Here is a 26,550-nt window from a genome sequence, read left to right on the forward strand (position 1 = left end):
CAATAATTGGTATGGTTTGTACTAAGAGGCAACAGCCACCCACAGTATGGATCCTGGGCTTCTGGATTGGTATAGTGAACCTTCCTGAGTGGTGGACAAACTATACAATCTGCTGCTCAGAAATGTGGAGGATGGGTGCATAAGAAAATGATCTCATGGGCACACCTGAAATCCTAAATTAGTGTTAGAGTCCTGAGCTGCTAGTCACAGACAAGAGTTTAGAGCAGGCTGTCTCAAGAGTAAATAAATATCTCCCTGTGGGTGTCCTGACCCACTCTCTTGTTAGCTGCTACAGAGGGTAGCATCAACATTTTTCAGCCTTATTTTGTAATATCTGCTCACCCAAAGGGGAAGAATCTGCCAAATTCCTGCCTTTGACAGATCTAAAATAGAAAAGCATCAAATTGAATGGACCAAGGGCATGTCAAATATTTAGAGAAAGAACAGTACTATTCCTAGGAGAGTTACACTGACCAGGAGTTAAGACTGCAACAAAGCCTTAAATCAGATTTTCTGCGGGACAGGTGGCATGAGGAGTGCAGTCTCCTTTTGGAGACAACTTCTTTCCTCAGAAAAAAGCCTGTAGTGTCCAGCTGTCCAATCAAGGCATTTAGCACCCAAAGCTTTCAGGAATATTATCTGACACCACAGGATAGAACCTCATTCTTTCTCCTAAGCAAAAGCATACGTCATTCCCAACATCCATCCATAAACCAAAAGGAACAAGAACAGAAAGAAAAGTCTTCACTGTATAGTGTGTCTCTATGAGCAAGGCCAGCCTTTGGGACCTTAAGACACACATTTGTGAAACAAAGAAGCGGGACTGAGTGGACCTGGGACTGGCAACAGCACTTCTAAATCCTGTTCTTCAATGCCGATAAGCCACTACAAATCAGAACAGCTCCTGCTAGCAAACTGGGTAAAAAATGAAGTTGCCTCCAAGATTCAAACAGCAGAAACCCACTGGTGGCCTCTTCAGGAATATCTTAGTCTTGTGAGGGATGGTTTAATGCACTTGACATGCAAAGTACTACAAACTGGTACCTGATTCATCTACAAATGAATAAATAGCAAGCCAGGGAATAAAGACTTCTGAGAGGGGGGCTGGGGATTTAGCTCAGTGGTTCTGCTGCCTGGCTCACTGGTGTAAGGTCCCGAGTTCGATCCCCAGTACCCAAAAAAAAGACTTCTGAGAGCAGCATGCAACAGTGCCTCCACAGATGAGCTACAATGCAGACACCAATTAGCAAACACCTAGCTAATTCATTATCTAGCAAAGCAGAATTCTGCGTGATCAATGCCAGTCTGATGAACAATGATACTGAAATTAATAGAGTTCTTGTAGTAAAGCAACACTTTATGTTGTAGCCATTGTCTGTAAAAAGAAAGACACTAATAATGATAAACATTCTACTGGAACATGCATCAAAAAAGAACATGCATGATTAGTGTTAGAACACCAAAATGGAAGACGAAGACACAGAACACAAAAAACATGCCTTCAGTCAGAGGATATGGGTGTGTGTGTGTGTGTGATTTATTAAAAAGATAAATTATGTAAATGGCTGAAGAAGAGGGCACAAAAGAGGAAACGATCTTTCCCTGTGCTTTCTGGTAAGTCCTATTAACAAATGCACATGGGGCACAAACAGGTTTGCACCTGGCAGGCTTCCTGTGTCCATTAGCAAACAGCTCCCCATAATGAAGAAACCTCTTCCAGGCACTTCAGTGAGGATTAGGAGTCCATTATCAGAGAGACTTCACTACAAATGTAGCCTTCTTTTCAGCTAGATTTTGATGCAAAGAATAAATCAACCTGCACCTGAAACTGAGGGAGATGTGTAGTGGCCTGGAATAGAGGTGCAGTTTCTGGGGTTTGGGAAGCAAATCTCAGCCATTTGTAGTTTAAGGAAACAAAACAACTGTTATTTTCTGCCCATGTGTGACTTTATTAGTCAGTGGCTCTGGGCTACAAGACCATTAATTTTAGTCCTAGGAAGCCACACTGGGATATATAAAGCACAGGCATATTGATTTTTGACTACTGGGGATTACAGATCCTAGAGCTTTAGGGTCATATAACCCTGACTGTCATGATTAAGAGTGATCTCATCTCCATCTCAGTAGTGACTGTTTCATCTCCCTATATTTACATTCTTCTCCCCTCTTTTTCTTGGGCTTTTCAATAGATTTAAACAAAATGGCTATCGGCCTCTGGCTTCAGCGTGGTTTCTCTCACCAACCATTCAGACATTTTCCTCATTCCTCATCATCACTGCGTGAACTATCAGCCTCGTACAATTCTTGGCCAATGGCCATATTAATTTTCTACTTGAAAGGACACAAATAAAATACTGCTTGTGACGAATGTAGGAGGGGGAGCTTGGGGAATAGTTGTTCGTCTTATTGCATAGTAATTAGCTTGGCAAACTGAAACTGTAACATGATTAAATCTGATACCTAGCCAAATTTGCCAAAAGCAAAACAAACTCTCATTTTGTTAGAGATGTTAAATGGGTTTTTAAATAGTGGCTATCGACAGTTCTATTTGCCCTTTTGGAAATGGTACGGGCAGTGTGACATCAGAGATCTTTGGTTTCCATGGTGATTATTAGTGATGGCATTTCAGATGTTGTGGTTAGCTTTTACAGTATAATTCCTTGCACCTTACACCATACATGAGGGAAGAGAGAAATGGCTTTATCTTGACAGGTCTGAAGAAAAGAATGCTCATCACTTAAGTCAATAAATATCGTTTTAAAGTAAATACAATTTCTTAATCTTAAACAGAAGTGTGTTGACAGAAGACACATGAGTAAAGTAGTGAAAGACACTTAATACTCGTGGATTTAACAAGGAGTAATTAATTGCTTAGATATTTCAGCAGCAATTAATGGTTATTTTCAGCCTATGCATTATTTTATAAACTGGTTGTTCTTTTAACACTGATTTATATATTTTTATATGTAGAAAAAGAATATTTTCTTACTCTGAAGCAATTAATCCTTGGTGGAGAAATAATCTGTGGTCTAGGTAGGGAGAAAAACTAATTTTTCCGTGGTGTACAGACCATTCTTGCCTGGCCCTCTGAATGTTCCCAGAAGACAAGAGACATCTCAGAGTCTCGTATTGGGCCCCTTGACGCATTTAGTCATTTAGATGCTGATGAAGCCAAATACTTCACTTTCCCTTTGTTTAAAAGTTTTCACGTTTAAAGCTGATGGTCAACTTTAAAACCCAGTCTAGCAGGGCAATTATATGTACTTGGAAAGAAACAATAAACTTAAAAGTCTTTCTTAATTTGACTTTGATAAATGAGGACAATTTCAATTTTCTCATGTAGCTGTAAATGTAGTACTAGTTTTAAAAAAGATAATCAGCCAAAAAACATATAGTATGTATCTATATACAAAACATACTGAGGTAAGACATAAAAAGTTATTCTTTTAATAGGGAAAATGAGAATATACAGTCTTCTGACCAGTGATTCAAATCAGATCTACTGTATAGTTCTAGAGGCAGAAACAAAAGCCATAAATCTAAGGGACAAAATCCACTGGCAAGATGACAGGAAGTCATAATGAATCTGAACACAAGTTAAAAAAAATTCTACATAAATGCCTACTCTTACAGTAAGGGTGACCAAGATGATAAATGGTCCTGTCTCACCCCAGCTCAGCTACTAGTTATTCTAGGACAGAATATGGAGGCCACCACTGCATATGGCTAGCAGGAAGACCTCATGGACCCAGAACAAAGATGGATTCACAAATTGAAAACAAGGTCAGAGACAAATGTAGGACCCTTAGGTCACAAAGTATCACTTGTGACCAAACTTTATATGTATCCACAAATCATGGCCAGGATTAATTACCTGTGGGAAACTTTATCATCATCATTTTCATCATCAAACACCCAATCTACAATCAGATTAAGATATGGTATCAGATAAGAATCTACTTAAAAATGTAATCAGTAAAACCTAATGGTCACAAGAACTAAAGAAGTTAAGCTCCAAGAGACAGAATTCCAGGTATTAGAACTATAAAAGATAACCTAATCCCTTTACTTTTCATAAGGAAAGAGGTACAGTAGCATTATCCTAGATCACAAGGGCAGCTACTAGCAGAGCAGGAAAGGAATCCAGCCCCTTGCCTACCTCTCCCAGTCTCTGTCTGTCCTTGCATGCCATGTGGAATGCAGTACTCTTCACAAAATGCAGCCCACACATCCCCAAATGCCACACATACAGGGATTTTAATTTTTAGGGAGCAACACACATAGGATAATTGACTTTTTACAAAAATAAATTAAATAAATTAAATTACACACATTCACACTATTGTACTCAAATCAGAAAAACTGAAGCCAAAGACAACAAACATGGAAGGAAAAAAACATTAAAAATATATCGTAATAACAAACACTTTACATCTACCCTCCCGGAAGCTCTGAATAATAAGACATTTCAGGTATCTGATTCGGAAACTTCAATAGTAACATATCGCTAAAATGGAGAAATAAAATGCATCACGCACAAAACAAATGTTCTTAGTGGTTTTCATTTAAAGGGTGACCAGAGCTTGAGTCAAACAGAGAGCCAAGGTCCTATGTGGTTTCTTCTGTAAAGAGCAATGGTGGGGCTTCCGGGCAGGGAAAGGAGGTAACACTCACCATGTCCTTTCTCCCAAAGAATTCACATCAGTTTAAGAAGGCACCCCAGTACAGAATATAGTAGATGTACTGTTCCAGCTAGAGGGTTCTCCCCCGACTCTGAGAAAGTCTCTCCATGTTATTTTAGAAACTCTCCATGCAGATGATCTAAAATTGAGCTATCATTTCAATTATGATAACAAGCTAGAAAGGGGACAGATGCTGATTTCCACTTAGAAAGACACCCTGCTCAGAAAAGCAGAAACTGAGGCTCTTAGGAGCAATTAGCTATGACCTCAGGCAAGTCAGGGGTCTTCTGCGTGCAACATTTCTAAGGAGATGGAAGTCAGGGAGGCAGATGAAATAATGCTGAGCAATGATGGAATATGGATGCGCTTCAGTTTCAGGTCCTCGCAGACATCAGAAAATCATGTAACTGTACATCAGACTGTGGGAGTGTGGCACTGCTACAGAGAGTTATCATTACTGCAACCACTGGGAAGAGACAACTGGAAGAGAATACTAAAATCCTGCTACTCAAATGTGTTCTGAAGACAATCATGGGTATCCCCAGCTGCTGGTTAGAAATGTAGACTTTCTGGCCCCAGCCTGACTTCATGAGTTAGGATCTGCATTTTAACAAGCTCTCCAAGTGATTCCTAAGCACATTAAAGTCTCAGAAGTTCTCTAATAAAAATGCTGACCATGTGCTGGAAAAAGGGGCCATGACAATTTCAGGTGTTATCAAGCCTGCACAGATGTGTATGCAGAATGTGTCTCAAGTCAGGCTGACTCTTTCTTGGTACTTCTGGTCAACCACAGGTTATACACCTGAGAAGTAAACATTTTTTTATTATAGCTATCAGTACCAGTCAGGTGACTCTCATTTAGTTAGCTCTTCTATGTGGGACTGAAGATGATAAGGAAAAATATATAAAGCTAGACATGTTAAGAAATGCTTTGTTAATCTGAGTAATACCAAAAAATACAGCCAGACTAAATGGCTAAGTGAGCCTGGGTGATTATATTTTCATAATTATAATCATTAAGACCTGGGAATGGGTACTGACTTACTGAATGGCAACAACTTACTGACTTAAAAAAAAAAAAATCTCATTTCAACTTTAGTTACAGTTGAATTTTCAGCAAAGATTATTTTCACAGAAGGTATAGTTTAGTTTTTGGAATGTGGCAGTCTGATGGCAAAGCAAATATTCTGGGGAAATAAACCACATACACTTTGATCCTGGCTTTTACCGTCTGAGCTTCCTACTAGGAACTACAATTTTGGTAGGGACACAACACTAAAGGTAGGAGTGAAGGGGGTAATGTGTTATTTTCTGCTCCACTAACACCAGAATCCCATTTCTTGGCCACCTCCCCATTTATCCCATGGCCTCGGTAAGGAGTAGGAGAGCTTCTCACCGAGTGCAGAACTCGCTATCCCCCAATGGGTGCCTCTGCATACGCAAGTTCTAAGCTGGAGGAATCTAGAAAACATAGGTGCGGGAAGGACTCTCTGACCTTCTCTGATGCAGCAGGTCCTCCGACCCGATGGGAGAGGAGCATGTTCATCTCTGAGGGTGGACAGATGCTGGGAGGGATCTCAAGGACAGGCCTCGCTGTTTCCCGTGCCGGTCACCCTTAGTTCACACTCCGTGGTCCTATCATATTTTCCCAAGATGTTCACTCTTGATCAAACCTAGTCTGAAACACTTGGGTTTAACTATTTTTTTGGGTCTTTATTTCTCTATGAAGGCTCCTGTGTTCTGTAGAATTTATATGAAATAAATCTGTATGTTTTTCCCTTGTCAATTTGTCTCTGCCAGTTTAATTTTTAGACCCAGCCAGGGTCCCTAGGGGCTGAGGAAGGTTCCCGCTCCCCCCCATTTCCAGACAGGGGAAAGCTGTTTCCCAGGAACACTGTCACGGAGAATAGTACTGAAGGAGCAAGAAGTCTGCCTTTAAGCATCCTGTACTGGAACTGAGGTTCTATTTCAATTTTCTGAACAATAGTGATCATCTCCAGACTGCTGTACATTTTTCTAGGATCCGTATCCCTCTAAATCCATTTCCCCAGATAGTAACTGGGCACAAAGCACACAAGAAGAGCTGACTCCGGTGGCCAGCACGATGGCCAGCGGAGAGCAGGAGGGCTGGCTCTGCGCTCCGAGATGGAGCTTCTCACAGCTGCAGCCTGCCACCTGCTTTCATGCACATCCTGAGTGCTGGACACAAGTCCTTTGCTATCAGCCCAGCCCAGGAATGAATGCAGAAATCACGGAAAGGGGCAAGAGAGTACTGAGCTAAATCTCACCATTGTACCAAGCTGAAAAGGTGAATGAATCACGAACCTTGTCCTCCCCGGTTACCTGATATAACAGCTATTTTCCCAGATCCGTGTTCTTCTAGAGCTATTCTTTCTGCTTCCTCCATCAGCAGCATGCCAAACCCCTAGAAGGAGAAACAGAGGGGTTGGAAGATAACAAAGGGGAGGTAGTCCAATAACAAAGGCCCGTAAAACAAGAAGGCTAGAATTTAGTAGTCGCTAAGATCTGTTATAAAGGATGACAAAAATCTTTTTATAAAAAGAAAAAAAAAACCCCATTCAGTTATACCAAAACTACATGGTAGCTGACTAGTAAAGAAGGTTAAACTCTCCAACAAGAGCCACCAAACAGTACTCTGGATAGATTCTAGTCACAGCAAGGGTGTTATTCCCACTTAACTGTCTTATCTTTTTAGAGAAGTCCCAGGGAGTCTCCAGGGGATGGGTCTTTGGCACTAAGCTTTTATTTATTAAAGTCCATCCTCCACTTTCTAAAGAGGTTTAGAAACCAAGCAAGATTCTTACATCATCATCAATTTTGGGGCTTACCCTAGATCCACCTCAATGTTTTTAACACGTTTTTCTGAAAGTTTAAAGAGTTACTCATTTTAGGTTGTTTGGGATCAGAGTACCACTTTATATACTACAGTTAACATTTATGGAGTGCTTTAGCATTTTATGTGCTTTCATATCATCTCACTGGATTTCACAGTAAAGTCAGTCATATAAAATTGCCAACAATAGATGATTTCTGACTTTCAAAAGCAGCAATTTCATATGGCTCAGTCCATATAGTCAACGTGGCTCAATCTGCTTGTCCTTCCCTCTAGCCCTATCACTCCCAAAGGGAGCAAAGTGAAGAGAAAACATGGGGGAATGTCTAAAATATAGATTCTTTTTTTTCTTTTGGTACCGGGGATGGAACTCGGGTCCTTGCTCTTGTGCAGCAGGCAGCGAAACCGCTGAGCTAAATCCCCAGCCCTAAAACATAGATTCTTTTGTTTTTACATTCCCTTCCCCATTTTCTCCTCTTTTGCTTCCTCTTTCTCCCCTCACCCAATTCTTTTTCTCTTTTCTTACTGTGGGCGATTTCTTAATTATAAGCCAAATAGAAACAGAAAATAGGGTACCTGATGCTGAAACTTAGTAGGATCCCGGCTGCTCACGGGGACCACACTTCCATACACATGCAGCTCCCGCACGATGGAAACACCTCCACCCAGCTCGAAGCGGAAGGTTTCCTCTGAACACTTCCGCAACCGCAGGAGGCCGATCAGTATGTCTTGTTCAGGGTCTTCATATGACAGGAATGTCTCCCAGCCACCATTTGCAACATAATCTCTCCTCACCAACTCAACCTGTTGAATAAAAAGCCACAAGAAATGATTTTTCAAAACTACAGAACCAAAATTATTTTTATAATTGTATGTATTTATTTAGGCTAATATTCAGTTAGAAATAAAGAAGAATCATCCCTAATTATGTTTCTTTTTAGTTGTCTCCTCTCAAATAGCATTGAGATTAAATAGGAGTTCATGCTTTATTCATGGACCATTAAAATGGAGAACAATTTTATAAATATTTGAACTTAACCTTGAGATTTACATATATATACATATATATACATATATATATATGCAGCTCAGTAGATGCTTCTGTGTATTTAAATCTTTGATTGTCCATGAATTGTCTCTAGGATAAAAAATACACATTATGTCACATTGACAGCTCTTAGGAACACTCCTTCTTTGTCCCCAAATTGTCAGATGTTCAATGTTTTCATTTTTTAATCCTTATTTCCTCCAATAAAGCCTGCTTTAGGAGGAAAAAAAAAAAAGATACCAGTTTGTTGTTCCTTAGGCAGGTTATCCTCAAAGTGAGGTCAGCAATTCAGACCAACATTTTATGCCTTCTCAACTTAATGTTTGCTAAATAACTGGATTGCGTACGAATCTGACAAAATGATTAACTGGGTTGGGTCTAATTTTTCCCTCAACAGATCCAAAATGTATAAAATGTCAATTAAATAAGAACAGAAACATCAATTCAGAGATCATACATATTTCAGCTTTTCTCAAACAGGGGTCCACCAGAGTTACACCCCAGAGAATCCTGTACACAGCTAGACACTATAGATGTGGAGGAAGGAAGTTAATTCAATACATAACAGTGAAGACTTCAGGGCATTGTGGATCCCCTGCTGATAATGCCATCTATTCACGTGACTAGCACCAAAAGGCAATACCTTGACAGTTATACACAAAGAGTCACGCAGTAAGCTCTACCTGAGGGTAGCCACTAGCAAGTGGTGATCCACACTTGAGTTAGTTAGAGAGGGATAAAATTAAACCCTTAGTTCTTTATTTGTAGTAGCCATATTCCAAGGGCCTGATGGTCCCATGCAAGGAGTGGCTACTTACGAGACAGCTCAGATCCAGAACATTTCTCACCCGCAGAAAGTGATGGACAGTGCTGATCTAGAATGAGGGACAGATTCAGTTCATAACCTGCCTCTGCCACAATTCAGCGATCCTCCCATTTAGCTTTCCTGACTTGACATCTGTCTCTAACCTTCAATTGCTCTCTGCTCTGAGTTATTCAACCAAGAAGCCAAGGAGATCCAGCCTTGGCAAAGATCTAAAAGAAACTAACCTGGTATGGCCGTACTTTGTGATGAATTTCTTGGATTCCAACCTCTCTGGTTCTTACATCCCGACACTGTCATTAAAAAAAAAAAAGTTGGGGGGGCAATTAAATTGGTAACTAATACAATGTTTATTTAAAACTCTTTTTATGAAATTAAACCCTGGGCTCAAAATAAAGTTTGGACATAACTTGCATTGACATAAAATAATCGAATTTTAAAAAGGAACCCATCTTTAATAAATCTGGTGATGGGGAAACTGGAATGGAAGTTTATGAAGTTGTACTTCTTTGCTTTTAAAATAAATTTAGAATTCAAAAGAGACCAACATGTAATATAACCTTGGGGGTAAGACATAAGTCAAAGTCAGAAATAATTTTTTCCAGTGGATATAACTACCTGAAAGTATAATCCCAAACTGTGTATGCAGAAGAGTAAAAAGCAAATTCCTGACATATAAAATCATCTTATTCAATTACATGTCTTATGGTATATTTTTTCCTATATGTATAATGAAGTATAACATTGTTTTCAGGATCCTAATATTTTCCACTGTAGAGAAAATATCACTGTAGGAAATTTGGCATCATGAAAGCTACTTTTCTAATAACATATTCATGAAGGATGTTATATATGTATGGAATTCCATGAAGAAAATAAGAGCTTATTATTCAAGTCTACAACAAAACAAAACAAAACAATGAAAGCTATTTCCATACCTCAGGAACCAGAATAAGACAATACTTTGCTGGTGTAGATTACATAGCAAACAAGGGTCATCCAGCTCTGTACCTGCTGATCTAGTAAATGTGGATGCTGTCTTTTCACTACGACAGTCCTATACAGTAGTTTGCATGTCGATGTATCTGTTACACGCTCTCAACACTCACTTGCTGCTTCTTTATATTTTTTTTGGGGGGGAGCATGATATTTTAATGGGAGAGATGGTATACATTTCCCTTCTGGTGAAGATGCTGCCTATGGGAATGAGACCTCTCTTGGCTATGACTGAACGCAAGTCTTTGGACTCAATCCCAGTCCACTTAACAGAGGCCAGATTTACGAGGGGGCAGGCTCAGGGAGGGAGACTGTCAGTAACAGGCAAGGCGGGGACTGAGGGGATGGAGAACACCACACAATTTCATTCGGTGCTGTTAATTACTCTAAATGGATCTTCTTCTTTTCTAGAACTTCATATTATTCATCTTGGTTTTTCTTTTTCGTAAAGTAGGCCAATAATATTTATGAACCTCATTTTGGACACTGTTCTAAAGTTTCTTCGTAGTAACTTGAGTGAGAGTATAAGACGCCCAGGTAGTCCACAAACAGTACGAAGTCCTTGGAGCAATGTCTTCCACAGCACAGTCTGGGTTAATTGTGCACGAGAACCATGTCCAGAGTCTGACAGCTGCTCCAGCCCCGCCCAACCAACTGAACCCCAATCTCTGAAGGCAGAGCCCCTAAATGGCGCCCCAGCTGGACACCACTCCTGGTTATGTCTCCAGCAGCTTGAAGAAGTTCCAGGGCACTGAGTCTCAAACCTCACTACCACTTGACAGACTGAAGAATCACTTATGGAGACTTTAAACTCAAGGCCACCAGAGAGGAGGTGCCGAGTAAATATTCAAAAAGCAAGTAAGTGGCTTGAATAAGCACGGGGGTGGGTTGTGGTGAGGCAGCCAGGTCTATATGGGGCGAAAATATTGTCTGATAATGATTTCCGGCACATCATCCTTATCTGTTCAAATGATCCCAATTTCTTTTGAGGAATCATCTTATTCTTCTATAACTTCTGATTCTATACTTTATAATTCTAAATTCTATAATTTCTTATTCTTCTATAATTTATATTATATTTGATCAAGAACCAAATACCCACTACTTCAAAAGAAAAAGTGTTTTGAAAAAGGAGTTGAACACATAGTAGGCAATCACAGCAGCATAGTAGGCAATCATAGCAAACTATGAAATCATAGTTTTCAATCACAGGTAGAAAAAAACCAATCTTTACACTGACAAAGCTGTGCTCGTTGGTAGGAGAAAGCAGAAGCAAAGAAACAGGAGTCAGTCTTTGCTGCCACTTCCTTCGGCTTCTGCATGTTGCAGGATGCCCTTAACATATGAAAACTTTCTGATCTGACTGTTAAGAGTGGTTTGTTGGGTTTTTTTTGGTACCAAGGATCGAACTTGGGACCTTGCGCTTGCGAGCCAGGCAGCGGCACCTGTAAGAGTAGTTTTTAAGAGGCACTGTACCAAAGATTTTTGTCTAGGGTGACTTTTTTCTCAGCAGCATGGTGTGGCAACTGTATGTACCCATACCTGTATTCCAAGGTCTTTCATTCTTGCAAATGCCAGCTCTCTCAGGTTGCCATGCTCCACTCCCGAGCTGACTAAGGGCATAGGAATGTCTCTGGAGAAGAAAGACAACAGCTGTGGCAAAACACAACTCATTCTCCATTGCAGTTAAGGGAAGGATATTAAAACAAAAGTGGAAAGCAAAAAAATCCCAAAAGACTATGAAGCAGACAGGAAAGCTGAGGCCAAAGAGCCTAACCAGGAAGGAAGGTCCAGAGCTTCCCCAGGCCTCAGTTTTCCAACTTACAAGACAAATTTCTGTCCACTTCTCAGAGTTTTGGTGAGAAACACCTGACAGAAATCATTTTATCAAATTTGAAAGTACAAAGCCAAAGCCCAAATGCCCAATAACTATTACTAAGAATTTCTGGCTGAAGAGACATTTATAATAAATAAAACATGAAATGAAATGGTTTAATAAAGTTCAATCTGTTTAATGAGGTGACACAGTGATTTCTATCAATGCACTAACTTTACAGCTTACAAACACTCTTCCAGGTAGTTGCTGGATGAAAGGAACCAGGAAACTCAAATGCCGGGCACAGCCAGTAACCAGTCTCAAGTAATACATTTTTCTTTCTTCACTTCTCAAAAATCTGGATTAGATGTGACTCTGCACTAAAACAATAACAGCTTGCCTAAAGACCAGAGGAGATAAAATTCACCCCTTAGCATTAATATAGCATAAAGTGCTGGGTGTCAAGAAGACTTCAATCAAAAGCTGAAGTTATGAGTTCCATTTTAGTGGTTTCAACCACCACCTCTAGAAAAAACAATTAGTATACATTAGAGTATCACTAAGAAAAAAAAATCCAAAGAAAGAACATGTTCAGCACTTCTACTTTCTGTTCAAACAATAAATCTCCAATTTGTTATGCCTAATATTTGGTTGATCAGAAGATGTGAAAAATATGCCAGTTATCTTTCCTTCTCATTTTCCTTTTGCACCAACTTGAGTCTTTTTCTTCTCTTTTCACTCATTCCTTCATATGTTAAATAGTTATCTAATCCATCCATTCTAGTCTAATAAGATACTCTGCACTCAGAAGTATCAAAAAGCAATCAATTAGCATAAAGAGCTACACGTAAGTCTATCAGGCTCTGAAAGCTGGTAGTTTCCATAAAAGCACTATAAAGACGGAGACACACCAGGGGATTACAAGTGAGAGTGTCATTAGAGTTAAGAGTTAGTAAATACAGTGTGGTTTACTTACGGTTTATAGAAAAATCAATTTCTATTTTTGGAACTATAATTTCTTAAAATTAAATCTACTGTAAAGTTAGTAATCAGATGAAACTCAAAAGTCTATTAATGGAAAAAGTATGGTTTATTTAGCAAGAAAACTGAACATATTGTATAAATTTTATTGGGTTTTTTTGGTACCAGGGATCAAACTCAGGACCTTGTGCTTGCAAGACAGGCAGCAGCGTCACTGAGCTAAATCCCCGGCCCAAATTTTACTGTTTTATACTATATAAGTCAAAGGTAAAGTCTTGTAAATACCCTTTTTAACTTTAAAATATTCTAAATAATTCACAAATATATTAAATATAACAATATATCACTTATATGAACATATAAATATATTTCACTAAAATTTTCAAACATTGTTATACATGGTATGAAATTAATCTGATAAAATCAACTGGCAACCATTACATGAAAAATAAAATTCAATATCTGTTATTCATGGGAGTTGCTGTGAATATTGCAACAGTTGCTGTGAATACTGAGCTAGGTAATACTGAAACACTGCTCCTAGAGAACAGAGTTAGGTTCCTATGAAACCTAAATAACTTTCTTCAACTGATCAATACATAACCTTGTTTTAAGTGTGTTTCTGTTCAAAGACACCTATTTGACATGTGGCCATAGCATTGTAACTCATGCCTCATATAAGCTTACCTAACACATATTTTCTTTTCTTTTTTGGTACTGGGGATCGAACTCGGGACCTTGCGCTTGCAAGGCAGGCACCGGAACCACTGAGCTAAATCCCCAGCCCCTAACACATATTTTCTTAACATTTTCTTGAGGGCACATGAAAATAGCATTTTAAGAACAGAGAGGAATATAAGTAGAAAGATGGAAACAAACAAAGATCCAAAAACACAAAAACGAAGAATACCCTTGACAGGCTTATCAGTAGATGGATATGGCTGAGAAAAAAAACCTCTGAGGGGCCGGGGATTTAGCTCAGTGGTTCGGCCACCTGCCTTGCAAGCGCAAGGTTCTGAGTTTGATCCCTGGTATCCGGAAAAAAAAAAAAAAATCTCTGAGAACATTATCAAGGAAACCTCAAAACTGGAAAAGCAAAAAGAACAAAGATGGAAAACAATACCAGTGGCAACAACAACAGAATATCCAAAGGACTGTGCAAAAACTACAAGAGATTCAACTTACGTGCAATGGGAATAACAGGAGGAAAAAAGAGAAAAGAATAGGAGAAATATTTGAAACAAATATTTGACTGAGAATTTCTACAATCTAATATCAGATGCAAGACCACAGATCCAAGAAGCTCAAAGAATACCAAACAGGATAAATGTCCCCAAAACCTACTTAGTCATATCATTTTCAACCAGTAGAAAAGCAAAGGTAATGAAAATGTTCTGCAAGAAGCCAGAGGAGGAAAATACCTTACCTACAGACGAACAAAGATTAAGAATTACATATAACATCTCTTTAGGAACCATGTTAAAAAAAAAAAAAAGAACGAAATCATGTAAAAAAGAAGAGTGGAGTGAGATACTTAAAGTTGAGAAAAAAGAATCCACTAACCTGTAATTCTATCCTGTGAAATCATCCTTCGAAAGGATAAGGGAGAAATAAACACTTTCTCAGACAAACAAAAGTTGAGAGAATTTGTTGCTAACGCATCTGCTCTGCAAGAAATGTTAAAAGTTCTTTAGCAAGAAGGAAAATTACAGAGGTCAGAAACTCAGATCTACATAAAGAAAAGCACACTGATCCAAACTAAGTGAAGAATCAAAACTAATTTTTTCATCTTAATCTAATGGGAAATCAATCAACAAAACCAAAAGCTTGTCCTCTGAAAAGAGAAATAAAATCAAAACCATCTAGCCAGGATGACTAAGGAAAAGAGAGGGCAGAAATGACTAACATCAGAGATGGAATGGGGACATCACCATAGATCCTATGAGCATTCAAAAGAAAACCAAAGAATGCTACATGCAGTTGGAGTGTGCTCCCAGGGTCCATTGGGATTAGAAGCTTGGTCCCCAGAATGGTAGGGCTGGGAGGTGGGGCCTAGTGGGAGGCCCTGAGGTCACTGGGGGCATGTCCTTGGATGGTAGCGCTCTGGTTGAAAGGAGCAAGCCTGGTGCACTTTGTGATGGAAGTGCTCCTGTACACGCTCCTGCCCCTGCTCTACTCAAAGTGACGCAGCCCGTGGGTGGCCTTCACCATAGAGCCTGCACTATGCCACTGCCTCTAGATGCTGTCAATATACACAACTAAGAAATGCGTGTATATGCATCCATAGTGTGCATTTACATGTAATATACAAACATTCATAACTGTTTCTACATGTAAATTTAAAAATGTGCAGGTTCATACTGTTAATTCCAGTATGAACCATGCTTCAGTGTTCTTTTCAGCCTTCCACCTTTCAGTATATATAAATCCCTTCAGTGAGAAAGGTGGCTTGAGCTTTAGGATATTTACCCATTTGCTAAATCAATTAACTTATGTGCTCAATGCAACCAGTCTTCCAAACCCTCTCTGCCTTTCCTCCCTTACTCTGCCCCGTACCCAGTGCCAGGCATGCTGCTACCAGCAACTCCATGGCACTGCCTCCACAGGCTGAAGGAAAGGCAGCAGGAGTGGAATGGAACAGGGGCTCTATAAGTATTTTAGTAACAAACTAGCACTTTTAAAAAGACATGGCCGGGCTGGGGATTTAGCTCAGTGGTTTTGCTGCCTGCTGTGCAAGCGCAAGGGCCCGAGTTCGATCCCCGGTACCAAAAAAAAAGACTCTCAGGCTGGGGATGTAGCTCTGTAGTAGAGCACTTACCTGGAGATCCTGGTTCGATCCTCAGCACCACAAAAATAAAAAACCCTAAAGTCTCAGGAGACATAAACTCACCAAGGAAGGTTTTATCAGACAATGGTAACAGGCAGAACTATCTGACAGCAAGAATGAGCAACAGGTTGCTGCATAATTTGCTTCCCAGTGCAAAATGAGAACATGTGGCTTCTTATTTTAAAAAATTATTAAGTTCAAGATGGTGACAGCTAAGTGCAAGGGTCTAAGAGAGGAACAGGTCCCCTGCTCTGAAGCTGGTCTTGAGGACCAGAGAGGGCCTGGCAACACAGGGATGCACAAGGATGCTGACAGTTCACAAATGTCCCTAAGTTTATGTCTGTCACTACAGAAAAGAAACGTGGCTTTAATGGTGTTGGGTAATGACGTGCCTGGATGCCACCAGATGAAAGTTTTTCACATTAAGGAATAGAAATGTGGCAGCCATCAATTTCAGTGATGAAGTCTCTTTCACTGGAACTGAGGGGAAGTAACCTAGACCGAGCCGCTTCCAGGGCAAAGCACTGTACAAAGCAGTCCAGGCTGCATAAACAGACAATGTTACGCTCTCCCAGGAGTTCAAAACCCAGGCAAGATGACTGATCTTCTGAACTTGCTGCAGCCATCTAGGCAGGAGTTAAAGTTATTTTTAGGGGCTTCAACTTCATCCAATCTAATTTCACTTTCTTGGGTGGAAGAGAGATTACATATGAGAATATTCACTTTTCTATTTTAATAGGTAATATTTCAAGCTTACAGGTGCTGATATTTGCAATTTGCTCATCAAAAACCTTTCAAAGCAATGTCTAGAGCTGTTTTTATCTGAAGTTTCTCTTTTTTCAGAAGCATGTTTTGGCTGCAAATTGGTATTTCTACTCCAAGCCTCCAAGTGATTTAAACATCACATCAAGGCAGACAGCTGTCAAATAGCCCATGGGCAGCAGCAGTTTAATGCGGTTCCATCATTTCCTGGACAGAATTTTACACTTAATCACTGACTGCACCCTTCCGGGTAGAATACAGGATCTTCTGTCAGGATGCTGCTTCATAAGAATACCCAAGAAGATGCGGCTGACTCAACTGTCATGAAAATAAAAAGTATAAAATAGTTTTAAAGTGTCTATATATGGTGGAGTGTGTGGAGAATAATCAAAAATACCAAGTAATCTGTATATAGTAAACAAACAAACAAGTGTGAAAATAGTGTTCTCACTTGAGTATCTTCCCTTCCTTGGTTCCTCCAGATGCCTGCCTAAAAAACATTTCCTAAAGTCTTTTTCTCCACATAAGCCTTGTCAGTTCAGTCCAGCTGGGCCGCAGTATGGAAGTGAAAGAAGCTGCCACTGAGTCGACTTATATAGAAATAGGCAGATTTCTAATGGCACAGAACAGAAAGACCTATGGTGTCTAACCTTACACTTAGTTTTCTGTATTCTCAGAATTGCTCTCAAACTTTAAGACTCCGGAAGCTGGAAGAAACATGCTGAGTCAAAACTCCAAGGCACTCTTTTCCCGAATCAGGTTTCTTGGCCACTTCATACTGCCAAACAAACACAGCTTTTTGTATGCCTTTGGGTGTAATATTTAAGTTATTGATTTAACATTTTCCTTAGCACTTTTATTTCAAAAATTTACCACCTCTCTCTTGATTCAAGTTTCTTTTTAGAAGTTCAGAAACAACAACTTCTAGCTGAATGTAAACTTTAAAACATCTTTACATGAAATAGAAGGTTTTTAAACAGTATGATGCCATTTTACTAGAACACAGCCATAATTTTCTGGTTCCTTAGTTTCCTATCTGTTTAGGTGAGAGGAGAGAATTCAAACTGAGGTAACATTTACAAACTTTTTGCGGGGGCTATCACCGTAAAAAGCACCACTTTTATGATCCAAATTCCATGACTGACAAATTAGATACAGAGAACTGATGTACAAAAAATATAATTGATAATCAGTTACAAGGGAATAAAGTTAACCTTAGATAATAATAGGAAAATACAAATTAATACCCCTAATTAAAATAAAAAATATAAGGATCCAATTTTATAGAGGATGTGTTAAAAACAGTACTCTAAATAGGTAAGCTGGTTTAATGGCTCAATCATATCAATAGATATAGGAAAACCTGCAATATTTATTTTGGTTTTTTTGGGGGAGGGTTTTTCGGTACTGGGGATCAAACTCAGGTCCTTGCACTTGTGAGACAGGCAGCAGAACCACTGGTAAATCCCCGGCCCCCTGCAACATTTATTAATACTCCTCTTGTTCCAGAAAGGATTTAAGACATGATAATAATGGAAACCAAAAAACAAAAAAGATGCCTAAATCCTTTACCATGGGTCATTCTTTTCACAGCTACTTCACAACCTATGTCTTAAACAAGAATTGGTATGCAAATAGAATATTTCCAGTGTATAAAATGTGCTGTTATGTAAAGATGCATCCCAATTACACAAAAATTTTAGGAAAATAATGTAAGATCATTATTAACACATATATTGAAGTGTAAAGTAGTTTTATAGAGAAAACATTTTATTCATGTAAATATAATTGCACTGTATTGCTAGAAATGAGGAAGAAAACAAATTCTAGACATTGGGAGTATATTGCAAATTGCTGGAAACAAAGCATAAACTCATATTATTAAAAAGTAATGTATGGAGATCAGTAAACACTGGACATCGGCAGAAATACATGTATAAAATACTGACTAGTAAATGAGGCACGATGTCCTACCTCAGCACTACACAAGCTGCATTTAAAGTTTCAGTGGTTATTAAGAACCAAAAGTTAGAGTATCAATTAAATTTGAGTCACTTTTTTTATGTAGTGCAGCCACCCTCCCATGTCTGCAAGCGAACGGTCGCAGGACCCCCTGCAGATACCAAAATCTACAGATGCTCAAATCCCTCGTATCAAATGGTGCGGAATGTGTCTGTGGTCCTCCCTATACCTCACTCGTCTCCCGAGGCTGGAACACCTAACATAAGTGAATCCTAGGCAAACAGCTGCTTTACAGTATTGCTTGGGGAGTAATGACAAGAAACAAAATGTCTACATGTTCAGTACAGGTTTTTCTCTGAATATTTTCAATACGAGGTTGAATGAACCCACGGATGTGGAACCCACTGATATAGAGGGCCTACCATATATACAAAGAGAATATGTAAATAAAATCAGGCAGAAAACAAGTCGGAAAATGTAATAAATACAAATTCTTATGCAGGTAGCCATAGTAACAGTTCAGTGATACACTATGGAAAACAAAAAATAACATGACATTTGCAGGAATTCTCCCCATGCTTACCAGAAAACAAATACTTTATTGAATACTTAATAAAGCATCAAAAAATGTAAAAACAACGTAGAAAGCATAAAGACTTTTGTCTTTGTACTAAAGAGTCTAGCAAATGATCGCCCTCAGAGTTAAGTGAATGATTAGTGCCAAAGCTGAAAACCTGACATCCCGGCTGGAAAGGCGGTGACTGGTTGCTGTGCTAGGAACTGAGTCATCGCTCTCTTCAGACAAGACATTACCCTCAGACTCACCAAGGACGCTGCCCAGTGCACACTTTTAAAGAGCCGTCAGGACTACCTCTTGTTTTACAGCATTCCTTTACGTTTTAATTCACCCACAAATTTGTGACGTACCAGAGCATCACTTCAAAACGCTACACCTCCGCACACTTGCACTCTGCCTCCCTCACCGACACTGTAAAAAGCAGATCTGCTGCCCTTCTTTCTCCAAGGCCTTCCTTTCTCAGCTGTGTCAGTCAGGACAACGGCCCATGGTGGTATTTCATGAGGGCCATAAAATTAAGCTTTCAGCGTGACAGCCACGTCTCTGCTGCTTTTCACTCACTGATTACAGCAGTAAGACAGTTCAAGCTGAAAACAAAGGACAGAATTTGGTGGGGGACTGTGGCTCTCCAGACGTGAAGCTGGTGTCTAGTGTGTGACAGCTGCATTTGGCTGCTGGGAAGTGCCTTTGCTCTTCTCTGGTGGTCAAAGTCCATTAAACACAAATGATCTTTGTCCTTTGTCTCTGGCATTGAGTGCTGTTTATTGCATTCCCATTCCCTGCTGTAGTAATTTAAATCTTCTGAAACAATCTCAAAGTCATAGGAAAAAGTACAAATAATGATTTTTCTGAACAATGTGAAAGATGTTAAGATGTGTCAACACCGGCTGGGCATGGTGATGCACACCTGTAATCTAAACTACTCAGGAAGCTGAGGCACGAGGACTGCAAGTTGAAGCTCAAAAGACCGTGTCTGAAAATAAACAATAAAAAGGGGTGGGAATGTAGCTTGGTGGTACCGCATATGTCTAACAAGCATGAGGCTCCGGGTTCAATTTCCAGTACTGAAAACAACAAAAAAGGCTGTAATCCCAGCTACTCAGGAGGCGAAGGCATATGGATCACAAGTGCAAGGGCAGCCCGGGCAACTTAGCAAGACTCTGTCTCAGAATTTAAAAAATTGGGGGAGGGCTGGGGATACACTTCAGTGTGGGTTCAATCCCCAGTACCACACACACACACATTCACACATACAAAGTACCATCACTCTCAGAATACTTTCAGTTCTTCCTATGAGGCCACTTTCTCACATAACTACAAAATATAGGGCTAAGTTCCTATTAGCCTCTGGCCATCAATACTAACTTTGTTTGATTTGCGTTTCTGTTTCATATACAGTGTATTGTTGATTTATCCACACAGAACTCGGGGCCCACAGTCCTGCAGCTCAGGTCCGGACAAAGCTTACCTAGCACTGTAGTTTCTCCACTAGGAACATTACGGCTTTCCCTGTGCTTAGGAGTATGTAACAGCATCTCAGCTCTGTGTTTAAGGCCATTTTAAGAGTCAATCCCTAGCTAACTGCTCAAAAGTTTTAAAAATGTAGCACTCGTTAGACTGCAGAAGGGACACGTGTTATGGTGTGGGAGCTACGAAAAGCAGGCAGAGGGTCATCTTGCTGACCCTCTGAGAAGGTGTGTGCCGAGCAACTCAGATTTTTCACTGCTCATCTCAGGTCTGAATGACTTGTGGCAGAAGTGCTGGAAGTATTGATTTTGAGTCCCAATACCTTTAATCAGCCAGGCAGATTTGCAAACACTGAATCTGCACATCACAAGACTGTTGATATGTTTTTGAGCATTGATCTAATTATGTTTATCATGGGTTCCTACTTTATTTAGTTGGTTATAATCTGTTAACACCAATATTAATTTTGATGCTCAAACTGCCCCGGATTTGGCCAATGATAGCCCTTTCAGCTGGCTTCCTCATTCTTCTTTGAATACTTCCTCACTTTTTGCACAAAAGGTTCCAGGTTCATCTTGTGCTTTCTGGGCTCCAGGCCTTAAATCAGTCATTTCTCTAAGGAGCCCTGGTTCCTTTTAGTGAAGGCAGGCATTTAGCAACCAAGAAGTGAGTACAGTATCAAGTGCAGTCAGGTCTATAAAATACTGCTCACCACATACATTAGATTCATTATTGCTCACTATATTTACATATATTTATGTATTTAACTGTATGTGGAAAACACCAGTATCTTCTATTCGAAAACACCAGACCACTCACTTCATTCTTTGCTTTTTCACATCTGCAATTGCTTTCTCAGACTAAAAAACCTAGCCCCCATTATCCCTGATATATCTACTGATTAGCTCAACTCCTGTAAGTGACCAATCTTTTGCTGCTGTCCCCTCTTCTCTGCTCTCCTTGCTCCTCCACACGCTGCTCCACTCTGACATCTGTACCAATCAGCTCCCCGCAGGAACCAACACTTTGGGCGCCACATTCAGGCTTCAACAGCCTGCACCACGCTGCCACCTCCCCCACACACGCCACTTCTCACCCTGCGTGGGCTGCAGCTCCCACCTCCCTGTGTGGATGCCTACCTTGCTCAGCACCCCCTAATGTCTTCTGGCTGAATTACTCCAGAAGGGTTGAAAAAGGAGGATGCAAATGATTTTAACAGCTAACTACTCTCCTATTCAGTGTCACCTGAGTATTTCTTGCTATATTTTAAAAAACAGAGATCATACAAGTAACTTAGATCCTCGACTTAGGCCTCAGGTTTCCAGATTCTGCGAAGTTAGTGTGCTGTGGCAGAAGTATGGTCTCAATGTCTTTTGATCTTTAGGTAAATACGTTATTTTATATTTTTGACAATTCTCCTTAAGTAGCTGGTAATTCTGCTTATGTTCAGTATTCACTGCTTTGTATGATCAGAAACGCATTTTTGTGCTCAGCAACAGCAACTGATTGTACATGCTTTTACTGGTCAGCTTCGTGCCTTGCAATTATAATATGATAGTGCAGGCCTTTTTTTGGCAGGGTAGTGAGAATGTACCTTAATGACTGGCAAGCACAGGAAGGGCTTTGTTACGACTGGAGTTATGCAGGTAATCTTATGGCTTCTAAAATATTTCTTCAATGTTATCTTTCCAGTAAAATAATTCAATTACATTTAAAAAGGTGTGCGGCTGCAAATGTGATCTTATTTTCCCTCTCCTAGGAAGGGAACAGATTATTTTCCATGCCACCAGGAATATGTCTCTCACTTTCCACATGTACATGAGTATGTATACAAATGACCCTGCTACCCTTTCTTTTTCTTCTGGAGGCTCCAGAACCCGGATAAGACACATTGCTCTACGAGCTCCTCTCAGTCCCTTTACTGGACCTAGACTGCAGGAGCCCCACCGGAGGAAACCCTGATCCGGGCCAGAAGCCCCCCAGAAGCAGGTTTCATGCATGCTTGCCATCATGCCTCCAGCTCTGGGCTCATGAACAGATGAGTGAATAAATATGCTGCTGGTAAAGTCGCTTGGACATGCTGTCCTTTGGTTTCCATCCCTCTGTATTGACAGGTAGAATTCCAGATATTCTATGTTTAATAAAACAATTCAAAATGTTCAGTAAAATCAGACCATTCCCATTAGAACTATTAAACAGACTAGTCACCAATTATTTGGGGAATATAAGACAACACACTACCTCTGCACTCGGTACACTCGAGTCCATGGAGGAACAAGGGCTAGAATCCGAGCCACCAGTTCGATCAGATCACTAGGAGAATAACTCTTATATCGTCCTGATTTCCAAAGCTCATACAGCCCTGTGCCACGAATCACCAGGGTAGGGTAGAGTTTCATACCATCAGGACGAAAAGCAGGGTTCTCAAAAAACTCCTGTGAGTAGAGAATGGAAAGTTACTTCTCTGTTGGGCAGGGATTAGCCATGGTGCAGTCTAACCCTGGGCCAACTTCTCTCACACCCACAGCAGACTATGGGGCCAAGTGAAGAGATAGGATAGGACAGGAACTTTTCAAAACCACCCAAAGGAAGCAAGGCTGCAGTGGTGAATGGTGAGATGCTAACTGTGTCACATGGGAGTGAAGAACAGCAGCTCTGAAAGACACCCAGGGGCAGCCAAGAGGACCTCTGGCCGGACAGGACACACTAGCAGCTGCCGCTCTGTACTGAGCCCTGTGTGCCAGGCATCTTTCTGGGTGTCGCGTGTGGCACCTCAGTTGTTTCCACACTGCTGGATACTGTACTGGCCTCACTGAAGAGGTGAAGAAATCAAGGAAAGAAGCAGTGAAACAGTTTGCTACTAGGTGGTGGGGCCAGAGTTCAAATTTGGAAAAAAATGTGGAACCAGTAAAGCAAAGTACGCCAGATTAAATCACAGACGTTAAAATATGTTAACATCTTAACAGGCTCAGGCTGCAACATGGACAAATGCTTACTGTAATGTTAAGTAAAAAAAGCTACTAAAAGAATTACCCATCCCATATGTATGTGGGCATGTATGCGTGACTATGTTGTATGTTCATAAACAATCTCATCCCCCCAAAATCCAAAGCAGGAAAAAGTCTGGAAAGAATGTATTAAAGGAGTTTTGTGTGACATTAAGGCTGTGGGTGACTTCTCTTTACTGCGTTTCTAATGTTCCATAATGAGGATGCATTGCTTCAATAATGGAGAAAATCAATGGCTGACAAGCAATCAAACCACAGAGGTTCTACGCAGCACACAGAGGCATTTTACACCAGCCTGGTGTAGGTGACACTTACTATAAACTGCTCAATGTCTCGTTCTAGTCCCACGTTTGGCAGATCAGGCATCATATGGGCCACAACTTTGAAACCAGAATCTTTGGCCAGGTGGAATGACTCACATACTGCCTTGACAGTGTGGCCCCTGAGGAAAGAAAATTCACTACTGTTATGCAAACAAATGGACAACAGAGTTAACACAGGGGCAGAGTAAGACCATCTGTGAGGCCAAGAAATGTACAGCTGGGGAAGCGAAACCTCTGAAGCGGGCTGGAAAGAAGTCATCTTGCTTCGGAAATATGTCTCGGAACTCCCCTTCTGTGCCTATGCATAGTCCTGAAGTAAATGACAGGGTGCTAAGAATTAATGTGTATTGCAGTTATTTGGGTCAGTATCATCAGTCAAAACAAGCTCACTAATGTACATATCTGTGTTAAAACAAGAACAATGAGCTCAAAACTATGCAGAAGCTGCAGCCTGTTTTACCCTTTCCATTAAACATCTTGCGAAACTACTGGGAGAGAGAGGAAGAGTGAACCCCAAAACACAAAAATAGATTTCACCGGAGGGTCCTTAAACTAAGAAAAATTGGAAAGAAAGAATGCTTTCATAAGAAGGCAGGATCGGTAAGGGCCACATGGGTAAATCCTCACTGTAGCACCACAGCCAAGTAGGAAGCAAGCCTCACCAACAGTTTGGAGCACTGAAGAGGGGAGCCTGGTGTCGACCCCTTCCTTCCTCCACCAGGCCATTCCCATTTACCACAGGAAGATCCTAGAAATCATGGGTTCTACCATACTCCCTCTGGACCTTCCCATGGCTCCAATTTCTAATCTCTCTTGGCTGAGGACTCCCAAGCTTCTATGACGGGGCTCGGCCTGTCTTCTGAATTCCATGCCCAAATAGCCAACCCTTCAAAGTTACACTGTATCATATGGTAGCTGCTAGGTATGTGTGGTTTTCAAATTACTTAAGTGGAATAAAAGGTAACATTCAGTTTCTCAGTTGTACTACATTGGACAGTGCAGGTATAGAGCATTTTGATCACCAGCTAGCTCTCCTCTAAAGCAACCTTCTTCCACTGGTACTCATCCTGGTTCCGCTAATAACTAAAACTTAATATATCCAAAATGAAACCTATCTCTCTCCAAACTTTCTATTTTTGTTTCTAATCAGTCACCAAACACTGCCACTCACTTCTTAATGGGATATCGCTATTTCCTGTATAAATTACCCCAACAGCCTCCTGCCACCTACATGGGAAAAGCTGTCTATGGCAAGGATGGGGAGTAGGATGTGGATGTTTACAGGCTACTGGAAGAGGACCCATAGGCAAGGACTGAAAAGAAGGGAAGAGGGGATGGACTGAAGAGCAGGCCAGAGGGAAAGACTCCGGAAAGGAGGAATCTCAAACTCCTCCATGTGAGACCAGTTGGAAGAACGTGCATGAATGTGGGAACACTGGGGAGCAGAGGGATAGGACAACTTGAGCAAGATCTTTTGCTCCCCTCTCACCTGTTGGTGTCTCTGGCCACATCTTCGTACACACTCTGCACTCCGATCTCCAGCCTCGTGCAGCCATAGGTCAACATGTCACTTAAGTGTCGCTTCATGCAATAATCTGGCCTGGTCTCGATGGTAATTCCAACACACTTTGTGAGGCTTCTCTCAGAATACCTGTCAAGCACACTGACAGTCACAGATCTGCTATAGTCTTGGTTATTTTCTTCCACTCAAACGACTGCCTTCCCTTAGTCCGCCCAGGATGGGGCAGTGGTTATGAGCAGGCTATGGAGGCTGACGAAGTTCAAATCCTGGCTGTGCTACTTCCTAACTATGCAAATGCCAATGCTATTAGCCTCTCTGGGCTTTGGATTCCTTATCTGCAAAATGACGATAATAGCGGTACCTGCACCTCACAGGACCCACGTGACTGAACTAGCAGATCGTAATGTTATTATCATTATCCTCATTATTCTCATGCAGTGTGCAAGTATAATCTTCAGGAAAACAGTGATTTCAACTGTGAAAACCTATTCTTCAATTCCTAGCAACCATTTTTCACATCAGTGAAAACCATCTGCATTATTTATTTCCCACTCTGTGTTTCAGAGTCATTTTAAATAAGAGGAAAAAAAGGGGAGGGAGAATATGTGTAATGATCATAGGAATAATTTAGATGAAATGTCTCCTACTCATACAGAAGTCTTTCCACCAAGCCCATTACTCTTAGTTATAATTTATAAAATCAGAAAACATTTTTGTCATCTACAAAAAGCAGGTATCAGAGAAGTGAGCTCCACTTTAGACTTCAGCTAGAGAGTTAATGGTCCTAATGCTGATCACTTGCACAGGGGCTGGTGAGCTGAAAGGACAGAGAGTCACTCTGATGAGGCCACCCCGGGCCAAGTACTGGGCCATGGGCTCTCTCGGCATGCTGACCTCTCACC

At 40.6% G+C, this 26,550-nt stretch overlaps 1 protein-coding gene across 4 annotated transcripts in view; it reads right to left on the bottom strand.

Annotated features, from left to right (window-relative positions):
- Positions 1-26,550, bottom strand: part of Elp3 (elongator acetyltransferase complex subunit 3) — a 76,122-nt gene that overhangs the window by 25,690 nt on the left and 23,882 nt on the right. For all 4 annotated transcript variants that reach the window (XM_087216758.1, XM_004848407.4, XM_087216759.1 and 1 more), the window contains 7 exons: positions 25,616-25,777; positions 24,119-24,245; positions 23,037-23,230; positions 11,946-12,036; positions 9,635-9,700; positions 8,113-8,340; positions 7,026-7,107 (listed from right to left, as the gene is read on the bottom strand). In XM_087216758.1, the coding sequence (XP_087072884.1) occupies positions 7,026-7,107; positions 8,113-8,340; positions 9,635-9,700; positions 11,946-12,036; positions 23,037-23,230; positions 24,119-24,245; positions 25,616-25,777 (950 nt within the window). The remainder of the gene's footprint in view (positions 1-7,025; positions 7,108-8,112; positions 8,341-9,634; positions 9,701-11,945; positions 12,037-23,036; positions 23,231-24,118; positions 24,246-25,615; positions 25,778-26,550) is intronic.

The sequence above is a fragment of the Heterocephalus glaber genome, unplaced genomic scaffold (genome assembly GCF_053883595.1).
Source record: "Heterocephalus glaber isolate CG9 unplaced genomic scaffold, H.glaber_assembly_v1.0 deba00001460, whole genome shotgun sequence".
Taxonomy (NCBI): Eukaryota; Metazoa; Chordata; class Mammalia; order Rodentia; family Bathyergidae; genus Heterocephalus; species Heterocephalus glaber.